At 35.6% G+C, this 23,031-nt stretch overlaps 1 protein-coding gene across 1 annotated transcript; it reads right to left on the bottom strand.

Annotated features, from left to right (window-relative positions):
* Positions 1–233: 233 nt before the first annotated feature.
* LOC145058503 (putative serine/threonine-protein kinase PBL28) lies at positions 234–2,656 on the bottom strand. The gene is made up of 3 exons (XM_079006398.1): positions 1,623–2,656; positions 1,383–1,498; positions 234–1,291 (listed from the first exon to the last, which is right to left on the bottom strand). The coding sequence occupies exons 1-3, from the start codon at positions 2,619–2,621 to the stop codon at positions 811–813; spliced, it is 1,596 nt and encodes a 531-aa protein (XP_078862524.1). The 5' UTR covers positions 2,622–2,656; the 3' UTR covers positions 234–810.
* Positions 2,657–23,031: the final 20,375 nt, after the last annotated feature.

The raw sequence follows: 23,031 nt of genomic DNA, 5'->3' as shown, positions 1-23,031 counted from the left end.
ATGTACTTGGGGCAATTGTATCCCATTTTTTTAAAAATAAATGTAAAATTCTCATTCTACATAATTTTTTACCTTGTGCTTTCTAACATGTAACCTGCGTTCTTTTACCTAAGGCTATTCACTGCTGATATGTAAGCCCATAAAAGTACAAAGGGGGAACTTATTATTTCATATAATTGTGGCTAATAATAAACGTTCCTAAATATAAAAAAATTGTATCTACGAAAATAATATGAAATTGGGAACTAACTATAACATTAATTGGACTTTAATACACATCAATGGTCAACAGTCAATGATGAATATTCAACAGTCAACATACACACCACTTGACTTCCGCCACTGGTTGAAGACCTTTTTTGATTATCTGATGATCAGCTGCAGTTTCCTAAGAATATTACTACATGTTGTACAAAAGACATGACTACACAAAAAAAAGGATGGGAGATAGAAGAAAGAACTTTGATTCTGGTAAAGACTTCCATCTCCACTCTTCTTTCAAAGCCAATCTTGCTATAATCTATAAATATGTAACTACTTGTTTTGGGTGGAGTTCTTCCCTTTAAACTACTAAGAGTGTTTCAGAAATGATAAGAACGAATAATCACATATCAAATATACCTTGTTGATCACCATAATTTCTATGTGATACTACCGAAATGTTCCTGGGGTTCATTTATTTTTTAAGAATATTTCAAACACTAGGAACAACATTAAAAAATGATTTAAATGAATAAACCTTGAATCACAAGATCAGGAATGTGAGAAGTTATAACATTTGAGGTCTCTTCCTCACTAAAGAACTTACAGTCAATCCAGCATGCTACATTTCCATTTTTCAGGAAAGGTGGAAGGATTCACATGAGGTGGAAGAAGTCTCCATTTCACACATTTGTCACAACATTTGTCAAAAACCCAATCTTGATTCACTGTTGAAAATAATATTTGACTTGTGTTTTCATTGAACCTCTCTAGGGGCTGAAACTTAATGCCTTTTACTGCCAATGGGTTTTTGCATTGAAACATAATTTCAAGATCAAATTTTCTGCTATCGCTGGTAAATTGAAACAATTCAGTCATCCACCATCTATCTTCTCTCTCTTCGACAAGGTATGAAGTCGAAGAATATGTCACCCCCTCCAATATGTAGTTGAAGCCTAAGTAATGCTTTGTTCTTGAGCCAAAATTGAACACAAGGTTTACTTTGTACATGATATTTGGTGACAAAAACTGTTTTCTTAAATGTATTTTAAAATCCCAACAATATGGTGCATGGAAGTCCACTTGAAATCTACACCAAGATGCAGCAAACAATAGATTAATATGTACTCATGAACAATGTTAAAAAAAACGTAGACTAAAAACAGAGGATCAGAGTTTACCTTGAATTCCTTGGACCATAATAGAAAAACGTAGGCGATGCAAAGTGAACAGGAATCAAACATTCTTCTGCGGAGATCATTTCACAACGTTCTCCATTCTTATTTAACCAAAACCGCTGTCCATTAAAAGAGCTCAAGTTAGGAAATGGGTACACTTATCTAAGCAAAAATTTTATTTGTTTTTCACGTTGTAAAGCTAAAACAGCAATAAATAACTCAAATAGTCGTTTAGCTGATTACCGTTTTGCCCCCATTGAAGAGGGTTCCTTCGGAGAGACGCATCTTTAGTTCTTCATTGTATCTGTAAACCAGAGGAGGCACAACACGTTTACCGATCTCTTCACAGTCTTCAGATATCTCCTGAAACCAAAGCGCAATCTCAAGTTTTTCAACAACATTAGACATCTTTGGTCGTCTTTCACGAGATTTCTGCAAACATTGAAAGGCAATGTCTGAAAATGTTTCCAATGAACTGGGATCTATGTGTTGCCTCAGATCTTCAAAGATAATCTCAGTTAGTTTCTTTTGTTTGTAGCACTTTTTCCAAAATTGCACTAAACTTTGCCAACGACCATTGTTATACTCAAAGCATAGTTTCCCACACAATACTTCAAATAACACCACACCAAAAGAGTATACATCTGACTCTTTCGTTAGGGAGTAAGTATCCATATAGAGAGGATCTATATATCCAGGGGTACCTACAACATTGGAAACAAGAAAGGTGTGCATCTGATTAGCAGGTCCTATCTTGGATAGTCCCATGTCTGAAACTTTAGCATTCCAATTCTCATCAAGCAAAATGTTGGAACTTTTTATATCTCGGTGGAGAACTCTTTGTTGTGTCTCCTTGGGATCATGAAGGTAGCGAAGTCCCTTTGCGGCATCAATGCATATCTTGAGACGTTGCCTCCATGTGAGAGTAGTGCTACTTAAGTGGCGATCAAGGCTTCCATTGGATGCATGCTCATACACAAGGATCTTTTCACCATTTTCGTCGCAAAATCCAACCAGAGTGATGAGATTTTCATGTTTGTACCGAGAAAGCATTAAGATCTCTTTCAAGAACTCGGGGACTCCTTGCCCATAGTTACGATCCAGACGCTTGAAAGCAACCATGGTAGCATTCCCTTTAGAGTGAGAGAGTATTCCTTCGTACACTTTCCCGAATCCACCTTTTCCAATGACCTTCCTATCATCGAAGTTGCATGTGGCTGATTTTATTGCTTCTAGTTGCATATTGAGGTAATTATACTCCTCTAGTAAGGCCTCCATTACCTGTTGTCAAATGGGAATTGTGAATGGGAATTTCAATGGAGTGTTGCTATAAATAACTCAGAAAAGGGGAGCCATGAAATGTGACAGGTTCCTACTTACTCCTTTATTTTCAATTCTTTTCTTCACAAATATATATATATATATATATATATATATATATATATATATATATATATATATATATATATATATATATATATATATAAGTTTAAGTTCATTTGAGACCATTCTAATTTTGTGAGACCGTGACAACAAATCTAAAAATAATTTTAAAATGCAAAATAAATGAAAATTCCAAAAATTCTTTTTTTTCAATATTATTTTCGGAACTTGAATTAACTAAAAACATAAAAAAAATAAAAAATAAAAAATAAAATAAAACCCCGTTTTTTTTTTTAAATACATGAAATATTCTAATAGAATATTACACTGTACATATTCTAAAAAATAATTTTAAAAGGCAAAATAAATGGAAAAATCCAAATATTCTTTTTTTAAATGTTATTTTCGGAACTTGAATTAACTAAAAGAAATAAAAAATTCCCAATTTTTTTTAAAAATACGTGAAATATTCTAATAGAATATTACACTGTACATATTCTAAAAAATAATTTTAAAATGCAAAATAAATGGAAAAATCCAAAAATTCTTATTTTAAATATTATTTTCGGAACTTGAATTAACTAAAAAAGTAAAAAAATAAAAAAATGGGTGTCACGGTCTCACAAAATTAGGCCGTCTCACATGAACCTAACCATATATATATATATATATATATATATATATATATATATATATATATATATATATATATATATATATATATATATATATATATAAATTACATGGATGGTCCCTGTGGTTTAGGGTAATATGCGTGTTTAGTCGCTAACAACTTTTTTAACTCAAATGGTCCTTAAAATATATTTTTGTTACGCATTTGGTCCTTATCCGAGATAAAATGACTATACTGCCCTTAATAATTTTTTTTCTAATTTTTCTAAGTTTTCTAATATATTTGTTTTATTATATAAATAACATAAATACATTAAAACAAATTACAAAAAGAAAAAAAAAAGACTTAAACCTAAAGTACCTATCTTCAATTCTTCATCCCTACATCTTTTCTCTCTAACGCCGACTCCACCGACAACCAACCTCACACCTTGCCGGAGATACAATCGTTGATTCTGCATCCGTCTTCTCTTGTCGGAAAACTTCAACGACAACCTGCCACTGCCACCTATCTACTCCACATCTTTCTAACATACCTACAGCCCTCCAACCTCGTGAAGTACCGATGATGTTGGTCGATCCAACTATCGCCGGAAACAATGGAGTTCACAGAGCTACATTTATAATCGGAAATGAGGGTGTCATCTGTGAAACTCTTTCCAGGTAACATCATATGAATAAAAAAACAAATTCCAATCCTTTCTTTTACCCCTCTCCGCGATTCTCTTTCTGTTGTTATTGGTTCACTCTATTTTCTCAGGTCTGTTGTGTGAGTTGCATTTGTATTAACTGTACATGACATGTGATGTTGTATTGATTATATAGGATACTATAATTTGGATATAACTTTGTGATTGTTGTTAAAAAATGGTTTTTGCTGAAATGCTTAAAGAGATGTTTCCTGATGCTCGAAATTGCCAACATAGTTCTCCTTTGTTACTCATCTTTGTGCATTAACTGAGTCTTCAGATTAGCAAACTGAGTCCATTAAATATTTGTTAGGGACCAAACACACAGATTACCCTAAACTACAGGGACCATCTGTGTAATTTACATATATATATATATATATATATATATAGTTGAGATCACGAGAATAAATCTAGGTTATATGTTGTTTTGCTGCAAAACCCTCCATTGTATCAGCGCGTCGGCATGATAGAGGAATATAATTTTTATATGTGAATATAAACTACCACCACCACAGCTGCCACTATTTCTTTTTAACGCAAAACCATCTTGCGTACCGACGCAACAGATGAATGTAATATATATTTGTAAACATAAAGGTTAGTATATTCTCACATTTACCCCCCCCCCCACCACCACCGCAACCACAACCGCCACATCCTCCATTACCATTGTCAGAGCCAACATCCGCCACCAACTGACATATTTGTAACGTCCCAAAATTTATAAGGTAACAATTACATTTTTGATTCAAACATAAGCACCATTTATCCTTTTTCAATCATTCAAAAGTATATCAGAGTACAATCCTAAAATCATAAAGTTGCGGAAACATGGGCGGATGTGCTGCGATCACGTCGGGTCCTTCCCTTTCGAACCGGAAGTACCTGAAACCATAAACATAAACCGTAGTCACAAAGCTTAGTGGGTTCCCCAAAATACTGCATACCATACATATACGTCAACTTAAGGGTGTACCGGGTTTATTTCACCCCCGGGTCTATTTCACCCCCAAGACTATTTCAACTTATATGTCAGCATAAAGTTGTACCTAATCTACTTCACCCCTAGCTCTATTTCACCCCGAGTCAATTTCAACTCACATGTCAGCATAAGGCTATACCGGGCCTATTTCATCCCCACATACATATAGTAAAGAGGAACGCATGCATACAAACATATAACATGAGTCACAAAGACTACAAGTACATACAATCCTTAGTGTCGTACAGTATAGTGAGCAAACTCACTTCTCAGTCTGAAAGATTGTTGAATAGGAAACTACTTCAAATATTAGCTCAACTGGCCACCTATTCATTAGAACATGACCAAACTTATCGTATAATTAAAATACCCAAAATACCCCTAAGTCAACTTGGTAAAAAACAGGTCAATGTCAAAATGTCAAAAAAAAGTCTACTGAGTCAACTCAACTGCATACGCCATCGTACTCAGCTTGTACGCTTAACATACTCAAGCCTTGACTAGAAACGAGGTGTTGACCTCGTATTCCTTGCGTACCATAGTGTACGCCTAGCTTACATTCAACAATCATTTCCTTCTATTAAGAGCTTAATCCCTAAATCTCTTTTGTCCAAATCCTAGATCTAGTCCTTAAATGATGTCCTTAACCATAAAGTGTCCAACTTTATGGTCTTGCATGGATATTTAGTGCTCAATACCAAAAAACCTAACTTCTTAACTGATTAAGACATCCGAGCTCATGCATGGAAGGGAACTAAGGTCCAAGATTACATTTTTTATAGTTCATAATACTTCTTAATGGATTAAGTTTCCAACTTTATCCATTTGAAGGGTCCAAACAACCAAGATCTAGTTTTTAAGTCTCAAAGGGACCAAAAGGGCATCTTTTTCAACTTAATCTATTAAGTCCAAGTCTCAAGTCTTTAGAGCTGAATCAATATGATGTTTTAGATGGATAAAGTTTCCAATTTTATCCGTAACAAGGTCACAAACTTTCAAGATCTAAACTTTATGCACTGAAGTGACCAAAAGCTCATAACAACCAAAATTAGCCAGACCCAACAAATGCATCTTCAAATTCAAGCTTGATACCTCTAGAAGAAAGATCAAGCTTAACAAAATCTGCATCTACAAGCTCCAATGCAACCAACACTTCTCTAAAGATCTCATTCTTCTTCATGATGCACCAAGAACACTTAAAATCACTCAAGCACACCTTATTTTGCTCAAAAGGCTCAAAATAGGGCTAGGGTTTTCAATGAAGGGTGTTGTAGAGGTGTAGGCTGAGAATGGATTGGTTTGGGGAAGTTAAGGAGCTCAAATAGGGATCAAACCACGAAAATAGGGTTTGGACATTGATTGTGTACGTCCAATGCACTCTGGGTACACGCAGCATACCAGGGATACCCTAGTACACCCAGGGTACTTCCTGTATGCCCAACATACTAGACTAAGTCCAAAACCTTCCTAACTTTTAACGATCATAACTTCTTCGTTTCATCTCCGTTTTCGACGATCTTTATATCCACAGAAAGTTATTGAGGAGCTCTACAACCCTATCAAAATAATTTTGAATTAAAACACATTGAATTAGAATCATTAATTCATGAAAGAAGTTTGAAACACCATTTTCCCATTTTACCCTTTGACTCTAAAGTACAAAGAAGTATGAAAAACCACTTTTCCAATATTACCCTTTAATTCTAAAGCACAAACTGAACTCTTGGATCACATAATCTACATTACCCACATCTAAATGGGTCTAAACCTCTCTTTCCCAAAGCCTGAAGCCTAATGTTACTTGATCTTCGAGTCACGACCCCAAATTTATGAAACGACTCGAAATAGGTTGTTACAATATTCATATATAAGTAATCAATTGAGAATAGAAACGTACTTATTCATATATGGTTATATTTAAATATTCTCAAACGAATATACCTATTCATATATGAATATATGTCATCGTCACCAACACCTCCGAACCTCATCGACACCACCAGCGCCACTGCCACCTCCATAACCACTATCACCACCAATCGTCATATCCATATATGAATAATCATGTGTGAATAGATACAGACTTATTCATATATGAATATACTTATATATATATTCATATATGAATATACTTATATATTCATATATGAATATACTTATATATTCATATATGAATTTATTTATTCATGCATAAATATTATATTTTCCAGCGTCCCAGTACCCTGGAGCATGTAAGTAGCAAATTTTTAATATGCGAGAATAAACTTATATTTATATTTACAAATGAATATTGCGTTCCTACGTCGCGCCGGTATGGGGAGGGTTTTGCGTAAAAAACAAAATGTGACATAAATTTGTTCTCGCTTTTCTCGATTTCATAACTGTTCTCATTTAAGCCTAACGAATATATATATATATATATATATATATATATATATATATATATATATATATATATATATATATATATATATATATATATAATTGGTCAAACCAAATTGTTTCTCGAAACAAAACTTTCGGTGAGTTTAGTAGGTCTTTGGTCTTCAAATTGGCCGGCCTTTTAATGTTGACATCTTTTGAAATTTATGTCTTTTCTTTACAAATAATTCTGAGAGTATATATATATATATATATATATATATATATATATATATATATATATATATATATATATATATATATATATATATATATATATATATATATATATATATATATATATATATATATATATATATATATATATATGAAAAAGTGAATATATATAAGCTTAAGTACCCAAACCCACAATAATTAGTCATTTTGTTTGATATACTTATTAGAATGTTTTTAAACTTCAATCCCTAACTTGATTTACTTTGAAGATTCTGGAAATTTACTATTATCTTTCTCCTACATCACATCTTTTTTTTCCGAACACCTACTAGGCTATATATATTATAATTGAAAATGAAAATTATGTAAGAGAAAAATAAATGTGAAATTTATAGAAATCATGGAAGTAATCAAGTTAGAAGTTCAATTATAAAAACATTAGACAATTACAATGTATATAAGATACAAAACGACGTATTATTGTGAGTTTGGGTACCAAAGCGTATATACTCTTAAGGGTATCTTCAATTTTTATATATATATATATATATATATATATATATATATATATATATATATATATATATATATATATATATTCAATAGAGAAACATCAAGGAACCACATAACCAATCTTAAGCGTCTGAAATCATAATGATCAACGGTTAAAAGATTTGATGTACATTGTATATTGGACGCGCTAACATCGGATTATACAATAAAATTTACATATTTACCAAAACACCCATCTCATTCCATAGAGATCCATGTTGATGTTAAAAACATTTTTTTTCCGAAAAACCCACTTCGTTTTGTTGCTTTTTCAATATTTAAGTTTATTTTTATACAAAAAAACTAACTATACCAAAAATCTCAAGTTTTTGTCTTCTATTACTAAACATCAACAATGATTATAAAATCAAAAAAAAACTTGATCAGTTTAGATTCACACTGTGAATCTAAACTGCAAATATTTAAATTTTAACATTCACAATGTGAATTTGACTTATCATTTCAACTCCTTAATAATTCACAAATTAAATGAACTTTAGTTATGAATCGAAATATATTTTCATGTAATTTTTTAATATTTTAACGTTTTGATAGCTTGCAAATTAGTTTTTTAAAATCAACAAATAGTTTTATGCACGCTATGAATCTGAACTGTATATAATTCAGTTTTTAGAATTCACAATGTGAATTTGAACTGTAATTTCATTTTTTTTAACATCAATATGAATCTATATTTAAAAAATACAAAAATTATGAATTTTGATATATTTATTAATTTTTAATAAAAAAATAGAGCTTAACTTTTCAAAAAACAAAGAAAATGAAGTCGGTTTTTTTGAAAAAAAAAATCATTTTTAAGTATCAATATGTATCTCTATGGAAAAATAATGAAATATCATGAACAACGGTATATTCAGTTTTTTTCCGATAAAAAAATAGCCTAAAAAAAAAATAAAAAAAAAATAAAAAAAAAAGTGATTTTGTTATAGTCCGGTGCATGTGGGTCCATTGTAAAAGTCTACAACCTATCAATATATCGTTGATCGCTTTAAATTTCGACACTTTGGATTGATTACTTGTTTCCATGATTAATAATAGTTCTATATTGAACCTTTATCTCTCTCTCTCTCTCTCTCTCTCTTTCTCTCTCTCTCTCTCACTCTTTCACTCTCTCTCTCTCTCTCTCTCTCTTTCTCTCCGTCTCTTGTTATATATATATATATATATATATATATATATATATATAGACACACACACACACGCACACACACACACGGTTTAAACCCGTGGAAATCATGGTTGAAAATAAAAAACACCATTGATAATTTCAAATCATAATGACTAATCAAAGATTTTCAAAAAATAAAATATTAATTTACAATTATAGAAGTTTTGTCTTTAAGTTTATAATAACTTGCTAAAATAATAATATATACACTGTTATGAATATTCGATCTATTTTTTCTATGTGTAGATATTAGATTAAATCGTGAATTTGTACAATACAATATAAATTTGAATAGAGTGAAAATTACGGAAAACGAGTGAGATGGCAAATAGGCGACAAGTTGCGTCGCTAAGCCTTTTTGTACAACAAGTGAAATAGCAAACGGGCGGCAAACTGTATCGCTAAGCCTTTTTGTATGGTAAACCTAATTCTTTTAAAGACTACATTCATAGATCTAGGGGATATAACATTCTTGTGCATTTTCGATTGTACTCTATTAAGAAGCTCCATCGAATCCGTGAGGAAACCAAATGTATCAAATGCAAATGGTATGAACACGTGTTGATTTTCCTTGCACGATTTATCACGTTTGGTGACTTTGCTTGTAGCAGCTTGTCCTGCCGTGAAACCCCTAGCCTCAAGCCCACGAGAGGGGATAACCCTCTAAGGTCCACACATGCTTGTTTCCCTATGAACCATCCAAAAAATCAAAATGTTAGCCAATATCTAAGGTTTGATCTTCCTTCTGTTGGGTCAGTTATGAAATTCACACGTGCCTCTTTCTAGGCGAAAACCCCAACACGCATGAATATGTCAAACAAAACATCCTTAACCATATTGTGCCTATTTCTGAACCCTAAGAGTTCTTTACGACGAACTGCATGCTCTCTAAAAGAGTCCAAACATGCCTTACGATACATCAGACATATCTCATCAGCCGGGAATATAGGAATCGTGAGTCGATATTTGAGGATAGTATGATACTCCACAGGAGACATATATTGGCGAAGCCTATCTATAGGGATAACTATAAGAAAATCTTAAGCACGTGGTTCCTGTAAGTACTGGAAAACCACTTGTTACCAAGCAGTTATGTCGAGATGCACTTCCATATCTTGGAGAATTTTACAAAAAAGGGCACTCGCCAGTGTATTATGGGATTTAGGGAGGGGCGGTGTCTTTAGTAGTAAAACCGCTAAGGTTAATATCTTGAGGCTTGTTACAAAGAGAAGCCAAGGCACAATCATAATCAGAATCCATACCATTTATGTCGTTATCCCGTAAGATGTGGTCTTACAATACCCAATATTAGGCCCTTGAGGCAACAAAAGCATATGAGGTAGCCTCTGCCGCCAAGTATAAACCCAAACAACCAAACCTGATGGGTAATGAAGCAATTTTCCACTGTATGTCACTAAAGAAAGGGCCACCACAAACCACAATGGAACATCCCAAAATTCATGACCAAAGATTTCATTTTAATTACATAATTATAAAAGCCAGTGGTCTAAAAACATCAATAGTGTCATACATGACATAATAAAAGGAAATATACAAAACATGTCATAAGAAAACAACATTAGAGTACAACTCCCAAAGCTCTCACATGTGGAAAATCATAGTATGATGCACTGCAATCATGTCGACTCCTTTCCTTTTGAATAAGAGGTACCTGAAACCAAAACTGAGAACCATAAGCACAAAGCTTAGTGAGTTCCCCCATCATACCTCGTACCATAGAACAAACATATTACCAAGCATATCTGGGTGCCGGCCTCCCCTTCGGTCTATTTCAACCGGATATTGTCGAGCATATCTGGGTGCTGGCCTCCCCTTCGATCTATTTCAACCGGATACTATTGAGCATATATGGGTGCTGGCCTCCCCTTCGATCTGTTTTAATCGGATACTACAGAGCATATATGGGAGCTAGGCTCCCCTTTGGTCTATTTCAACCGAATACTTCATCTATTTCACCCCTACCACTACCACATAATATCGTATCATGTAAGCACATAAAACATAACAAATAGTGGCATACCAGACAATTATCACAAAGCCAATTATCTCTACTATAGACAACTACTAGTGGGCCAACATTGGTGCCTTCCACACACTTATATTAGAAGGTAACTCACCTCAACTGTGTGGGCTAAAATCGTACTCCTTGGATGGCTCGGGACTCCTCTCCCTAAAGCATAACAAGTCCCTTAGTTAGTTATTGGGCCCAAGTATGACTCCCTTATGGCCAACTTCTAATCCATGTCCCAAGGCAAGGTTCCTTACTCCTTGCCTTAATGGGCTTTTCCCCCCAAGGTCCAATCCATATGAAAATTTAAGGCCCAAGTCCATTACTTTAGACTTTAAAGCCAAATAATGCCCAAAAGGCCCAACACCATAAATCCCAGTCTTAGGCCTAGAGGCCTTACTCCACAGTGGGTCATCAGGCCCAACAAATCCAAGCTCAAAAACCCAGATTAAACACTCTGTATGCATACGTGCGACGTACCTGGCACGCACGCTCGGCGTACGTCGGCCTTGACTAGAAGCGGGAAACTAACCTGGAACAAGCAGCATACTAGGGGGTACGCCCAGCGTTCCTACCAGTCACCCTTAAGTCCTTCTTTTTCCTTAATGCATTAAGTCCCAATGTACAAAACATAGATCTAGGTCCTTTAAGTCTTCCTAAACCATAAAGTTACAAACTTTATGTCCTTGCATGCATGGATGGGGGTTAAGACATGATTTAAGTCCTTAAACACACTTTGTAACCATCTAACACTTGCATGTTTGTTGCTTAACCATCAAGATCCGATTTTTATGATTCTAAACACCTCCAAGAGCCAAAAAGGACAAGTCATTTGGGCAGAATGTTCTAAAACTCAAATGACCTCAAGTATAGGACCAAAATGTGACATAAAACACTCCAAAACTAGATCTAAGCATGCAATGATCAAGTTTAAAGCTTTATACTTCAAATGGGTCAGAAATGATGCCAAACTTTTGGATCTATAAGCCTTCTCCAAGATTGTGCTCCTCCTTCAAGCTCCTTCTTCTTCAAAACCACCAAAATAACACCAAAATGCTCAAATTAAGCTCATGATACATACAATGGAGTTAGGGTTTGAGTTGGGGATAGGGAAAACATGGGAGGCTAAGAGGATAAGGGTTTGGAGGGTTATAAGTTGTTTAAATAGTGGGTAAGCCCTAAAATTCAGGGTTTACATCTGCTCACCCTTCAGCTATTGTATGCATTGGGCTCCCCGTTCCGTGCCTCGTATATATACGCTATGCGTACACCCTGCACGCCCAGCGTATGATCCGCCCCAAAAATCCCAACATTTTAAATAATTATAACTTTAATACATAACAACATAATACCTGTTAAATATTGGACGTTACAGTTCCCCCCACTTGAATTAGACTTCGTCCTCGATGTCTGTTATTGCTGTTGTTGGGAATAACTCGGGATAATGCTCCCCCATCTCGTCCTTTGGCTCCCACGTCTATTTCAAGATCTTACGGTGCTGCCAATGCACCATCACCAGTTCTACTTCCTTGTTTCTCATAGCCTTCATCTTCCTATTGAGAATAGCTACAAGCCTCTCTATATGGTTCATGCGATCACCCACCTGTATCTCCTCTAAAGTAAACACTGAGAAATCATAGGCTATGCATTTCCGCAGCTGCGAAACATGAAAATTGTTGTGAATCTGTCTAAGCTCTTCCAGAAGGTCCAAACGATATGCAACCTTGCCCACCTGGACTACCACCATGAAAGGGCTAATATACATGGGGCCTAGCTTGCCTCATTTTCTGAAGCGGGTGACAACATTCCAAGGTGACACCTTCAGAAGGACCATTTCCCTGACATGAAAATCCAAGTCTGATCAGTTTCTATCAGCGTAACTCTTCTACCGACTCTAGGATGTTTGGAGTCTACCCCGGACCTGTTGGATCTTCTCCGTCGTCTTGAGTACCACCTTAGTACACCCCATGATTTTCTGACCAACCTCACCCCAGCATATTGGGGTCCTTCACTTCCTCCCATAAAGCATCTCGAAGGGAGGACAGTCGATGCTAGCGTGATACCTATTATTGTAGGAAAACTCTGCCAAGGGAGGGTAGGTATCCCAGCTACCACCGAAGACTAGAACGCACGCATGTACCATATCCTCCAAATTCTGGATGGTTTGTTCGCCCTGCCCATCCGTATGCCGGTGGAAAGCCTTGCTGGAGTGCAGACGAGTACCCAAATCGTCATGAAATTTCTTCCAGAATCTAGAAGGGAATCACACATCCCTATCATAAATCACAGAAACTGGCACCCCATGTCGAGCTACTACCTCTTTTATGTAGATGCCTGTTAGCTTCTCGGCCGAAATACTCTCCTGAATCGGTATGAAATGGGCACTCTTGGTTAATCAATCCATGATGACCCATATTGCGTCAACTCCGTGCGCCCTTCGAGGCAACTTCGTAATGAAGTCCATGGTAATATACTCCCATTTCCACACATGGATATCCAATGGCCGTGTCTTGCTGTGATGTCTCTGTTATTTGTCTTTGACCTTCCTCCAGGTCAAGAACCTCTCGATGTACTAGGCTACATCCCGCATCATGCAGGGCCACCAGTAATCAGGATGGAGATCTCCATATATATTCGTCGCCCCGGGATGGATGGAAAATTTAGATTTGTGTGCCTCCTCCATCAGGATTTGGCACACACTGCCCATGTACAGAACCTACACTCTGCGATGGAGTGTCAATAACCCGCGACTATCATAGTCAAAGGAGGAAATCTGTCCTACAGTACGCTCACTCTTTTAGTGTTCCTCCTTTATAGCCTCTTGCTGATCCTCCCGAATCCGTTGCAAAAGCAGGGTCACTACTGTCATCTTCATACAGATGTCTCTGATATGTGCCACGAATGCCTTGCGGCTAAGTGCATCGACCAAAAAATTGGCCTTCCCCGGGTGGTAGAGCATCTCACAATCGTAATCCTTCACCACATCCAACCATCATCGCTGTCTCATGTTCAAATTTGGTTGGTCCATCAAGTACCTTAAGCTCTTGTGGTCTGTGTAAATGGTAAAACGGACCACATACAGGTAGTGTCGCCAAATCTTGAGGGAAAAAACAACTGCCCCCAACTCCAGGTCGTTCGTCGGGTAATTCGCTTCTAGAGGCTTCGAATGTCTCGAGGCGTAGGCGATGACGTTCCCTCTATGCATCAATATTGTGCCCAAACCTGAGATGGACGTGTCACAGTACACTATGAAATCCTCAACGCCATCCGGCAGGGCTAAGATCGACGCCTCGTACAACCTCTGCCTCAAAGTCTCGAAAGTCGTCTGCTTCTCAGGCCCCCAACGGAAGGCCACAAACTTCTTGGTTAGCCAAGTCAGGGGTACCACTATCTTGGAGAAATCCTAATGAATCTCCGATAGTAGCCTACTAAACTGAGGAAGCTCCAAATCTCGGATGGAGACCTCAGAACCTCTGTGACATCCGTCAATTTCCAGTTAAGTCAAAGTCAACTAAAGTCAACAAGTCAGACCGGTCAACTCAATTAACCCTTGAGTACTAGGGCTTACGTTAGGTAATTGCTATGCAATTAGCTATTCTAATGAGAAATCATCAATTGAAAAGTTCGTATATCTAGGTTTCCTTAACCTAAAAACTATGGGGAGTAATGAACCAAACCGATAAAACAATGTTGTATACTCATCGAGAGTGTGTATGATGCTAAAACACGACTTAACGGGGTTTACGGACCTTACGTTGCGAAGCCGGACACTCAAAAATGTCACAAACGAAACCTCTCTCAGTCATTTTTACTCTATCTCTCTCTATTTAAAATCTCTCTCAAATCTCTCTCAAAAGATCCCATAAGTTTTTATAATCATTCGGGTCATCCCGATCCTTAACCGGGTCAAAAACGGCTGGAAACGGTGTAAAAACAAGAAAAATAGGCTTAAGGACCCAAAACCCCTCTTAAAGGGGCGAACCTTCTTAGGGCCAAAGGTCCTCTTAGGGACCGAGACTTTTGAAGACCGAAAGAAGAAGGACTGAACCCGAAGCCTCAAGGGCCGAACTCGAAGCCACATCACTGAACCTCGGCCAGGACCAAGAGGCGTCGCTGGAAGCGCAAAACTTTCCGGTTTTTTTACTGCGACTTCGTTTTAGGCCTGTTTTTCATCATTTTAACGCGGGATTTTCATCCAAAACTTTATTTTAACATATAAGGCCCCAAATTTATTAATTAATCACGTTTTTGGGGATAAATCTTATCCAAGAAGAGTGGGTGAAGTACAAGAGGTGGAGTGTTGACTTTTCTTTGGTTTATGACACAAGCAACCACCCATACCCACTCCATAACCAACCCACACTCCTCCCCACCATACCTAGTCAATTCCTTGTACTTTTTTCCTCTCTCATAAGTTATTCCCATGTTCTTAGAGCTGGACATCCATCCTCTCTCCTAATGCTCTCTCATTTTCTCTCATTTCCACCAAAAGATTAAACACTTTTCTCTCAACTCTTCTCTCTCAATTTCGAGATTTCCAAGGCTTTCCTCCTTCAATTGATTCTTGAATCTTCAAGACAATCTTCTAAGTGTTCTTGAGTTGAACACTCCTTTCCTCAACATCCATCCACTAAGAACACATAAGGTGAGTTCATACCCCTATCTTTCATGTTTTTCTAAAGTTTTAAAGGGGGGGGGGGGAATACAATTTAAAACACCAAGAACACAACTAAATTCTTCTAACAGCTTTCATCAGAAAAGTTGGACTCCATTCACGGACTATTTTGGTCAACTTAAGCATTTTAGTTTTCAAAACTGTACTTGGTTCAAGTAGTTCCAGTTCTTTTCTTTAAAATGACTACTTGCACATCTCCATATGATTTTTCAACAATTTATGGTGATTTTTACAAAACTGTCTATCACTGTAGCTACAAATTCGGACCAATCTGTGAATATGGACATTTTCACACAAGTTAGAAGTTACTAAAAATCATAATAAAAGTTATGAATAAACTAGACACAATTTCTAAACTCTCAGAGTTTACAGATCTAGTTTTGGACTCCGTATGATTTTTCTATAATTATTCCAAGAACAGGAACAGAAAAGATAAAAAAATCAAATTGTTAATAACTCATTTACACCTTGTAACTTGTTGAGCAAGGTGTGTACTTTTATATACAAATACATGTGTTTATATTACCTCTCTTTTACCTTAGCATAAAGGTTACATTAGTTACAAAAAGGATTTTGAACATAACAAATCACTTTTGATAAGCTATTATAGGAATAGTTTGTGTTTCACTTACATAGAAACGGTTTCATATACATTAGCAACAAATAGGATACACTACAATAGAACTAGTCTATGTTTCACATACATTACAAATAACCATGATAAACTATAATAGGTATAGCTTATGTTTTACTTACATTCCTACTCATTACAAAAGGTTTCCAGTTCATAAAAATGGGGTATGAATACAAAGTACCGAGTTTATACAAAAAGGGGTACATTACAAAGTATCGGTTATTCTTATAAGTGGGATACGAATACAAAGTACCGGGTTTATACAAAAAGGGGTACATTACAAAGTACCGGATATTCTTATAAATGGGTTACAAATACGAAGTAGCGAGTTTATACAAAAAGGAGTACATTACAAAGTACCGGTCTTCATATAAATGGGGTACGAATACAAAGTACCGACTTTATACAAAAAGGGGTACATTACAAAGTACCGGTTAATCTTAGTATAGTTATAGTGACTCAAATAGGGAGTTAACAAAACTTAAAGTATACAGGATTTTATAAATCAAAAAGGGGTTTTATGTTGATTTAAAACCACCTTTAATAACAATAAGTATGGATTTTACTTGTACACTTTCGGTCTCGATACTTGAGATCACATAACACAAAACTCACTCGCACATCCAGTCTTGGGTTTTAAGACTACATATCGTTTTTATAAGGAGAATATTGGATTTTCTTGGTAACATACAACTCATTACAAAGATCGGTTTTTAAACTCTTACTTTCAAAAGCTTATGAACTCACCAACTTAATTGTTGACACTTTTCAAAAACTACTTGTATTCTCAGGAAATCAGTGAAACCAGGTAACTACAAGCTTTTGAGGATGGAACGCTACGGCGTTGAACAACTATTTTTACATAATGTGTAATCAATCATTGATATATGTAATACTTTAAACCATGTAATTCTTTTCGATTATATTTATGATTGGTTGTATTGCTTTGATCGCTATTATACTCGTTGTTATGATACTATACGTGAAGTCCGCCATCCTTGGTTTGGGGGTGTGACAGATTGGTATCAGAGCATTGTTTATAGTGAACTAAGTATATCGAACCACATAAGATATACAAACTATAAATGCATTGGGACTAAGGTCTCTGATTTAACATTTTCAAATAACTATACTTTTAGAAATAAATAGTTTCTTGTTAAAAGTATACATGCATGCATACATACTAAGGTCAGCATAATTCTAGAACAAAACAAAAGTAATGATTGTTGAATGACACAAGTAGGCTTGGGGATGTATAGTCTGATCTGGGAATGACATAGCCTGATCAACTATGTCTAACCCAGAAGTGATTAGCATATGCCCAGGAATGGTTGTGGCATTGCAACAAGTCTTAAACTTATCAATTCTATCTACAAACAAATATTGAAAAGCATAAGTCAAACATTAAAATACTATAGGAGTTTTTTGTAATACAATACCCAACTTATGTGAAACCTAAGACCCCTGTTAGTAGGTCTTTAACGACTGAGTGCATACGCCAGGGTCATACATAATTAAAGATATTATAGACTCAAAATCTATGAATATTTCTCTACTTCTTGTTCCTTGTTTGGTTGTGCATTTAGAGTAGAGTCAGTTATTCGAAGGTCTATTCAATATCATATTATGTATAACTGGTATGCCCTATGTGATTATAGACATGACTGATAAGGATCACCCCTATAAGTAATTAATTATAGAGTTAGACGCCCATTAACTATCTCTTCAACTCCTATTCTCGCACGTATAACATAGCAAGATCCTACTTACCAGGAGAACCCTACTTTCCCAAACCAGAGAAATGGTGGATGGTTATGAGAAAAACAGAAGTGGAACCGGAGGTAATCAGTCCTCCATGCATAGCCACGTTTCGACTACTTTGAACCTGTGCCCCGTTGGGAAACCGTGATCGAGGGTTGAAGTCGAAGACAATGATAGCAATCACCATGTGGAGACCAACGAGGGTGCTATGACCTCAATCACGAGGGAGTGACTGACCGAGCCTTCCCGGCAAAGACCTGGCAGATCACGAACATCGGGGATTAAAACAGGAAGACTACAACCCGAGTTCGGAAACTACACGCTACTACACCCCTTACCATCTCACGTACCCGAGACTCGGAAAGACTACTAGTGTAGAGGCCAACTTTCTTTTTAGGACCTTATCGCCGCTCGGGCTGAGGCAAGAGGGTAACGGGGTAGACACACGACATTCAAACAGAGGAGGATTGCAGCCAAGCATCAATTGGCAGAGCTACAAGGTGCATCGACTTTGCCTCACGCATCGCAAGGGACAGATCGTCATGAGTAGAGTTCATACCGCCCACAAGACCTTGTAAGTTAGGTTCATGAGTAAGCGTTGGTGCTACTCTATTCTTGGTGTAAGTACGACACTGTGATTTAAGCAGTCTTACTAATCGAGAGATCCTAACTGTCCTTGAGTTGCTTTATGATCCCAACCTAAATATAGTCATCTCATAATGGATTTGAGGATTTAGGTTAAAAGCCTCATGAACCCTAGAGATTCAAATTGGGGATTTCATGTTTGAATTTTATATTGTATTGGAATCAATAAGCCAGATGAATTTTGACAATAATAAACCTAATGGGAATGATCAAACTCATTCATGATGGTTGAATCATGAACAAGCTTGAATAAGAATGGAACTGGGGACGATATGATGAAAATAATGGAATAATTTATGGTTGAGCAATTGATGAGTAAAGGAAGTTCATAATCATGAATGGATACTCTTGGAATGATTTGTATTCAAAACCTAAGGTGCTGCGTGATTCGTGGATTGATAAAAGGAGTTTTTGGTCATAAGAGCTAAATGGTAAAGTTAGAATGGAATTTGACATTACATAACTACATTAAGGAATTAACATGATATTTGTGTAATTTTAAATACTTTACATCACCCAATGATGTATTAGATTATTTGGGAATAAGTCTTATCGGTTGAAGAGTGTTATTGAGCAACATGAACTCTTAACCCTTTCAATTGAGTGACTATAAGCATTTAGAGTGTAATAATGGAATTGAGGATTCCATTGTAAAATTAAACACTTTCAATGGGGTTGTTTGTGGTTTCTTGTACTTAACATCATTCTTTATGTGACCAATCAGTTGGGAACAAGTTTTCGGAACTTTGGAATGTGCAATTGGAAAGTACACTAGTTAAACTTTCAATTGAACTTAAAGATCTTTCTATTCTTAAAGGTTTCAATGAGCACTTAATGGGTTAAGTGGAGTGTTTTTGGATGATACAACACCTCCTAATCATGTGTGAGAACTTAAATAAATCGTACAAATTGAATTGAAATGACGCTTCAAGAGTTACGCAAAGTAGAGTGCCATTTCGTGAAAAATCATATTTATGTGTGCAGACCTCATTACACGGGGTGTGTAATGGCAACGTAACCTTTACGTGGGCCATGTAATTATCAGAACAATGCCATGTAATTTTCCTAAATTTTTCATACAAACTCAGATTTACGCGTGTTTTCGCCTATGTTCATATGTTTACATAAGGAACAAGATGAAACAATAAAATGTAGTAATGGAACCTATTAGGGGTATTTTGGTCATTTTAATGACATATGTCCATGTTATATAGGTGGTGATATATAGTGTTCCTCTAAGGAAACGAACTAGAAGAGGGCTAGCTTACCTTCGTGTGATTGAGGTGAGTATGTGTTAGCATTAAAATTAAGAATGTTTTGAAAGCAAGGAATGTTTTTGAAAGAAACGAATGTTTGATATGTGAAATGTGTCTTTTCAAAGTATATCATCCTAATAACCCATGCTATTATAATTGATGATATGAGTATTGATAGTTGGAAAGTGAAAGCTAAAAAGAAAGTAAAAAGGAAAGGAAGTAAAGAATTAATGAAAACTTATTGGGCCATAATGCCTCATAAGAGGTCTATACGAATCTACCGGGGTGGTACATTCTTTGTTGCATGCGAAGTATATGTCCTAAACATGATGCCTTAGTGCATTGATTTTGTTATTTCCACCTTGGTCTAGGAAATGATTCCTTGGTGGGTTAACTTCGTTATTCCCACCTCGTTCTTAGAAATGATGCCTTGGTGGATTGATTTCTTCTTTCCACCATGGTCTTTGAAATGGAAATAGAAAGAAGTTAATGAATGATAAGATAAGAAACAACACTTAGGATATGAAATGTTATGTCATGTATGAAAATGATTGAAAATGCCTTATGGTATGAAAGTGATAGGAAATGATTTATGATATGAAAAAGATTGAAAATGCTTTATAGCATGAATGAAAGGACTTTTCATTTAAAATGTGATAAATGTTTTTGGATCACAAACCTACGAAGCTCACGAGACATTATTGTCCTACATATCTCTTTTTAATACAATATATCCTAGTTAGTATTTAAGAAGAAAAATGATAGATGGAAGTAGAAGTTATGAGATAGAGAACATAATTGAACTTGTTAAGCTCCTTAATTATTGTATGGATGTAATTCTTATTTGCTTGGTATGGTTTTTATGATTCTTAATGGTAACACCCAACTTTTAATTGTAAATGTTTTTTTGGGACCGCTATTTTAAGTAAATGAGGGTTAATCCCCATAATTATTTTATTTAAACCATAACAATTTAAAATTTTCAAAAGTTTGAAAATTTTGGGGTGTTACACACATATTTAAGAATTTGTGTATATATGTATGTATTTATATTCTTGTATGTGTATGTGTATATGTATGTATATATGTATGTTTTTGTATATGTGTGTATTTATATGTATGTTTGACATTATGTATAGGTATGTATGTGTGTATGTATGTTAATATGTATGTATACGTATATGTAACACACATAAAAATTACAAGAAATTTAAGCTTTTTTCAACCAACCCAAATTCAAAAGTTGTTTACAAACATAATTCTAAAAAAAATTAACATCAAAGTCTCCCAAAATCATAAGTCATAAACTTAAGGATGTGTACGGTGACGCCTTAGCCTTACCGCGGTCATCCGAAGTACTTGAAACTACAACTAAAAACTGGTTTGCCAAAGCTTAGTGAATTTCCCCAAAGTACCAACACATAAACAGATAAAATATAATACAACAACATGTAACAAGTCCACATCTAAAATATTGGATTACTCCTGAGTCCACAACATAATTTTGGCTTACCTTTGAGGCCCACAACTTATGTCTGGCTTACTCCCTAACCAAATCAGTCATCAGAATGAGATACCATCAAGCCCTCAGTATAATTCTGGCATACCTCGCAATCCTTAGCTCATATCTAGAATGCTCATGAGCCCTTTGTATGAGTCTAGTATTCCCTACCCAAACCACAACTAATGCCTATAAAGCTCCAAGGTTTTTTAACTACAACACGGAGCAGTACAACCTCAACCCAACATAATATGTCGACATATAACAGATAATAAACATGTAAATATAATCATGCAGACAGAATCACAGGTTGTCCTACAGATCTACTAGACTATCATATCGACAACTAGCATACTCATGCATATCTATTCCATACTCAACATATCAATGAATATCAGGATGTCAAACAAATGGGTCGGCCTTAGTGCCTTCTACCCGTAAGTACAGTGAGGAAAACTCACCTCGCAAACTGAACAAAAGCTTATGAGGTCCCGACTCCATAAATTACCTCTCCAACTAACACCAATTCCAACCAAATGACCAATATCCATCAAAATATCAAATTACCAAAAATTCCCTTAAGGTCAAACTGTTGTCTTAGTGTCTAAGTCCATAACTATAATTGGTATGTACTTGACCCGACTCGGCACGGTCCATTTGGGTTGCATGGCATCAAAACATTTGCATAGACCGTTTATGAGAAAAGGACATTTGTGACATATTAATATATTATAAATTCTAATATATTAATATGAAATCATTTTATTTAACTAGTATTGATCAAGAATTAATTTGGACTTAATTTATTGATCAAAAGAAACTAATTAAATATATGGGAATTGATTATGTAACTCACTCATTCTTATATATGTGGGCTTATGATCCATGATTCCTTATGTTGGGTTAACCCATGTGGTGACCCATGGATACTCCATGGAGGTTAAAATCCATGGAGCATAAGGAATAGGTAAAGTTATGGGTTACATGGTGTAACCTTAATGTGCACACTATATAAGGACCCCTTTAGCTCCAATAATTGGCACTAGTAATACATATATGAGGGCTACATGATTTGAGAATGAGTGTCTTCTTTTCATGGTTATTCCAAGTGTTGAGGATGTT

The sequence above is a fragment of the Lactuca serriola genome, chromosome 6 (assembly GCF_051521515.1).
Source record: "Lactuca serriola cultivar US96UC23 chromosome 6, Lser_US96UC23_V15, whole genome shotgun sequence".
Taxonomy (NCBI): domain Eukaryota; kingdom Viridiplantae; phylum Streptophyta; class Magnoliopsida; order Asterales; family Asteraceae; genus Lactuca; species Lactuca serriola.
The sequence above is the reverse complement of the archived record's forward strand: the minus strand, read 5'-3'. Positions and strand labels throughout refer to the sequence as shown.

Excerpts from the sequence above, each read along its gene's own strand:
- LOC145058503 (XM_079006398.1), bottom strand. The coding sequence starts at position 2,621 with ATGCAACTAGAAGCAATAAAATCAGCCACATGCAACTTCGATGATAGG. Across the intron at positions 1,499-1,622 it reads TCTTCAATGGGGGCAAAACG|CGGTTTTGGTTAAATAAGAA; the intron begins GTAATCAGCTAA and ends TTTAATGGACAG. Across the intron at positions 1,292-1,382 it reads TATGGTCCAAGGAATTCAAG|ATTTCAAGTGGACTTCCATG; the intron begins GTAAACTCTGAT and ends ATCTTGGTGTAG.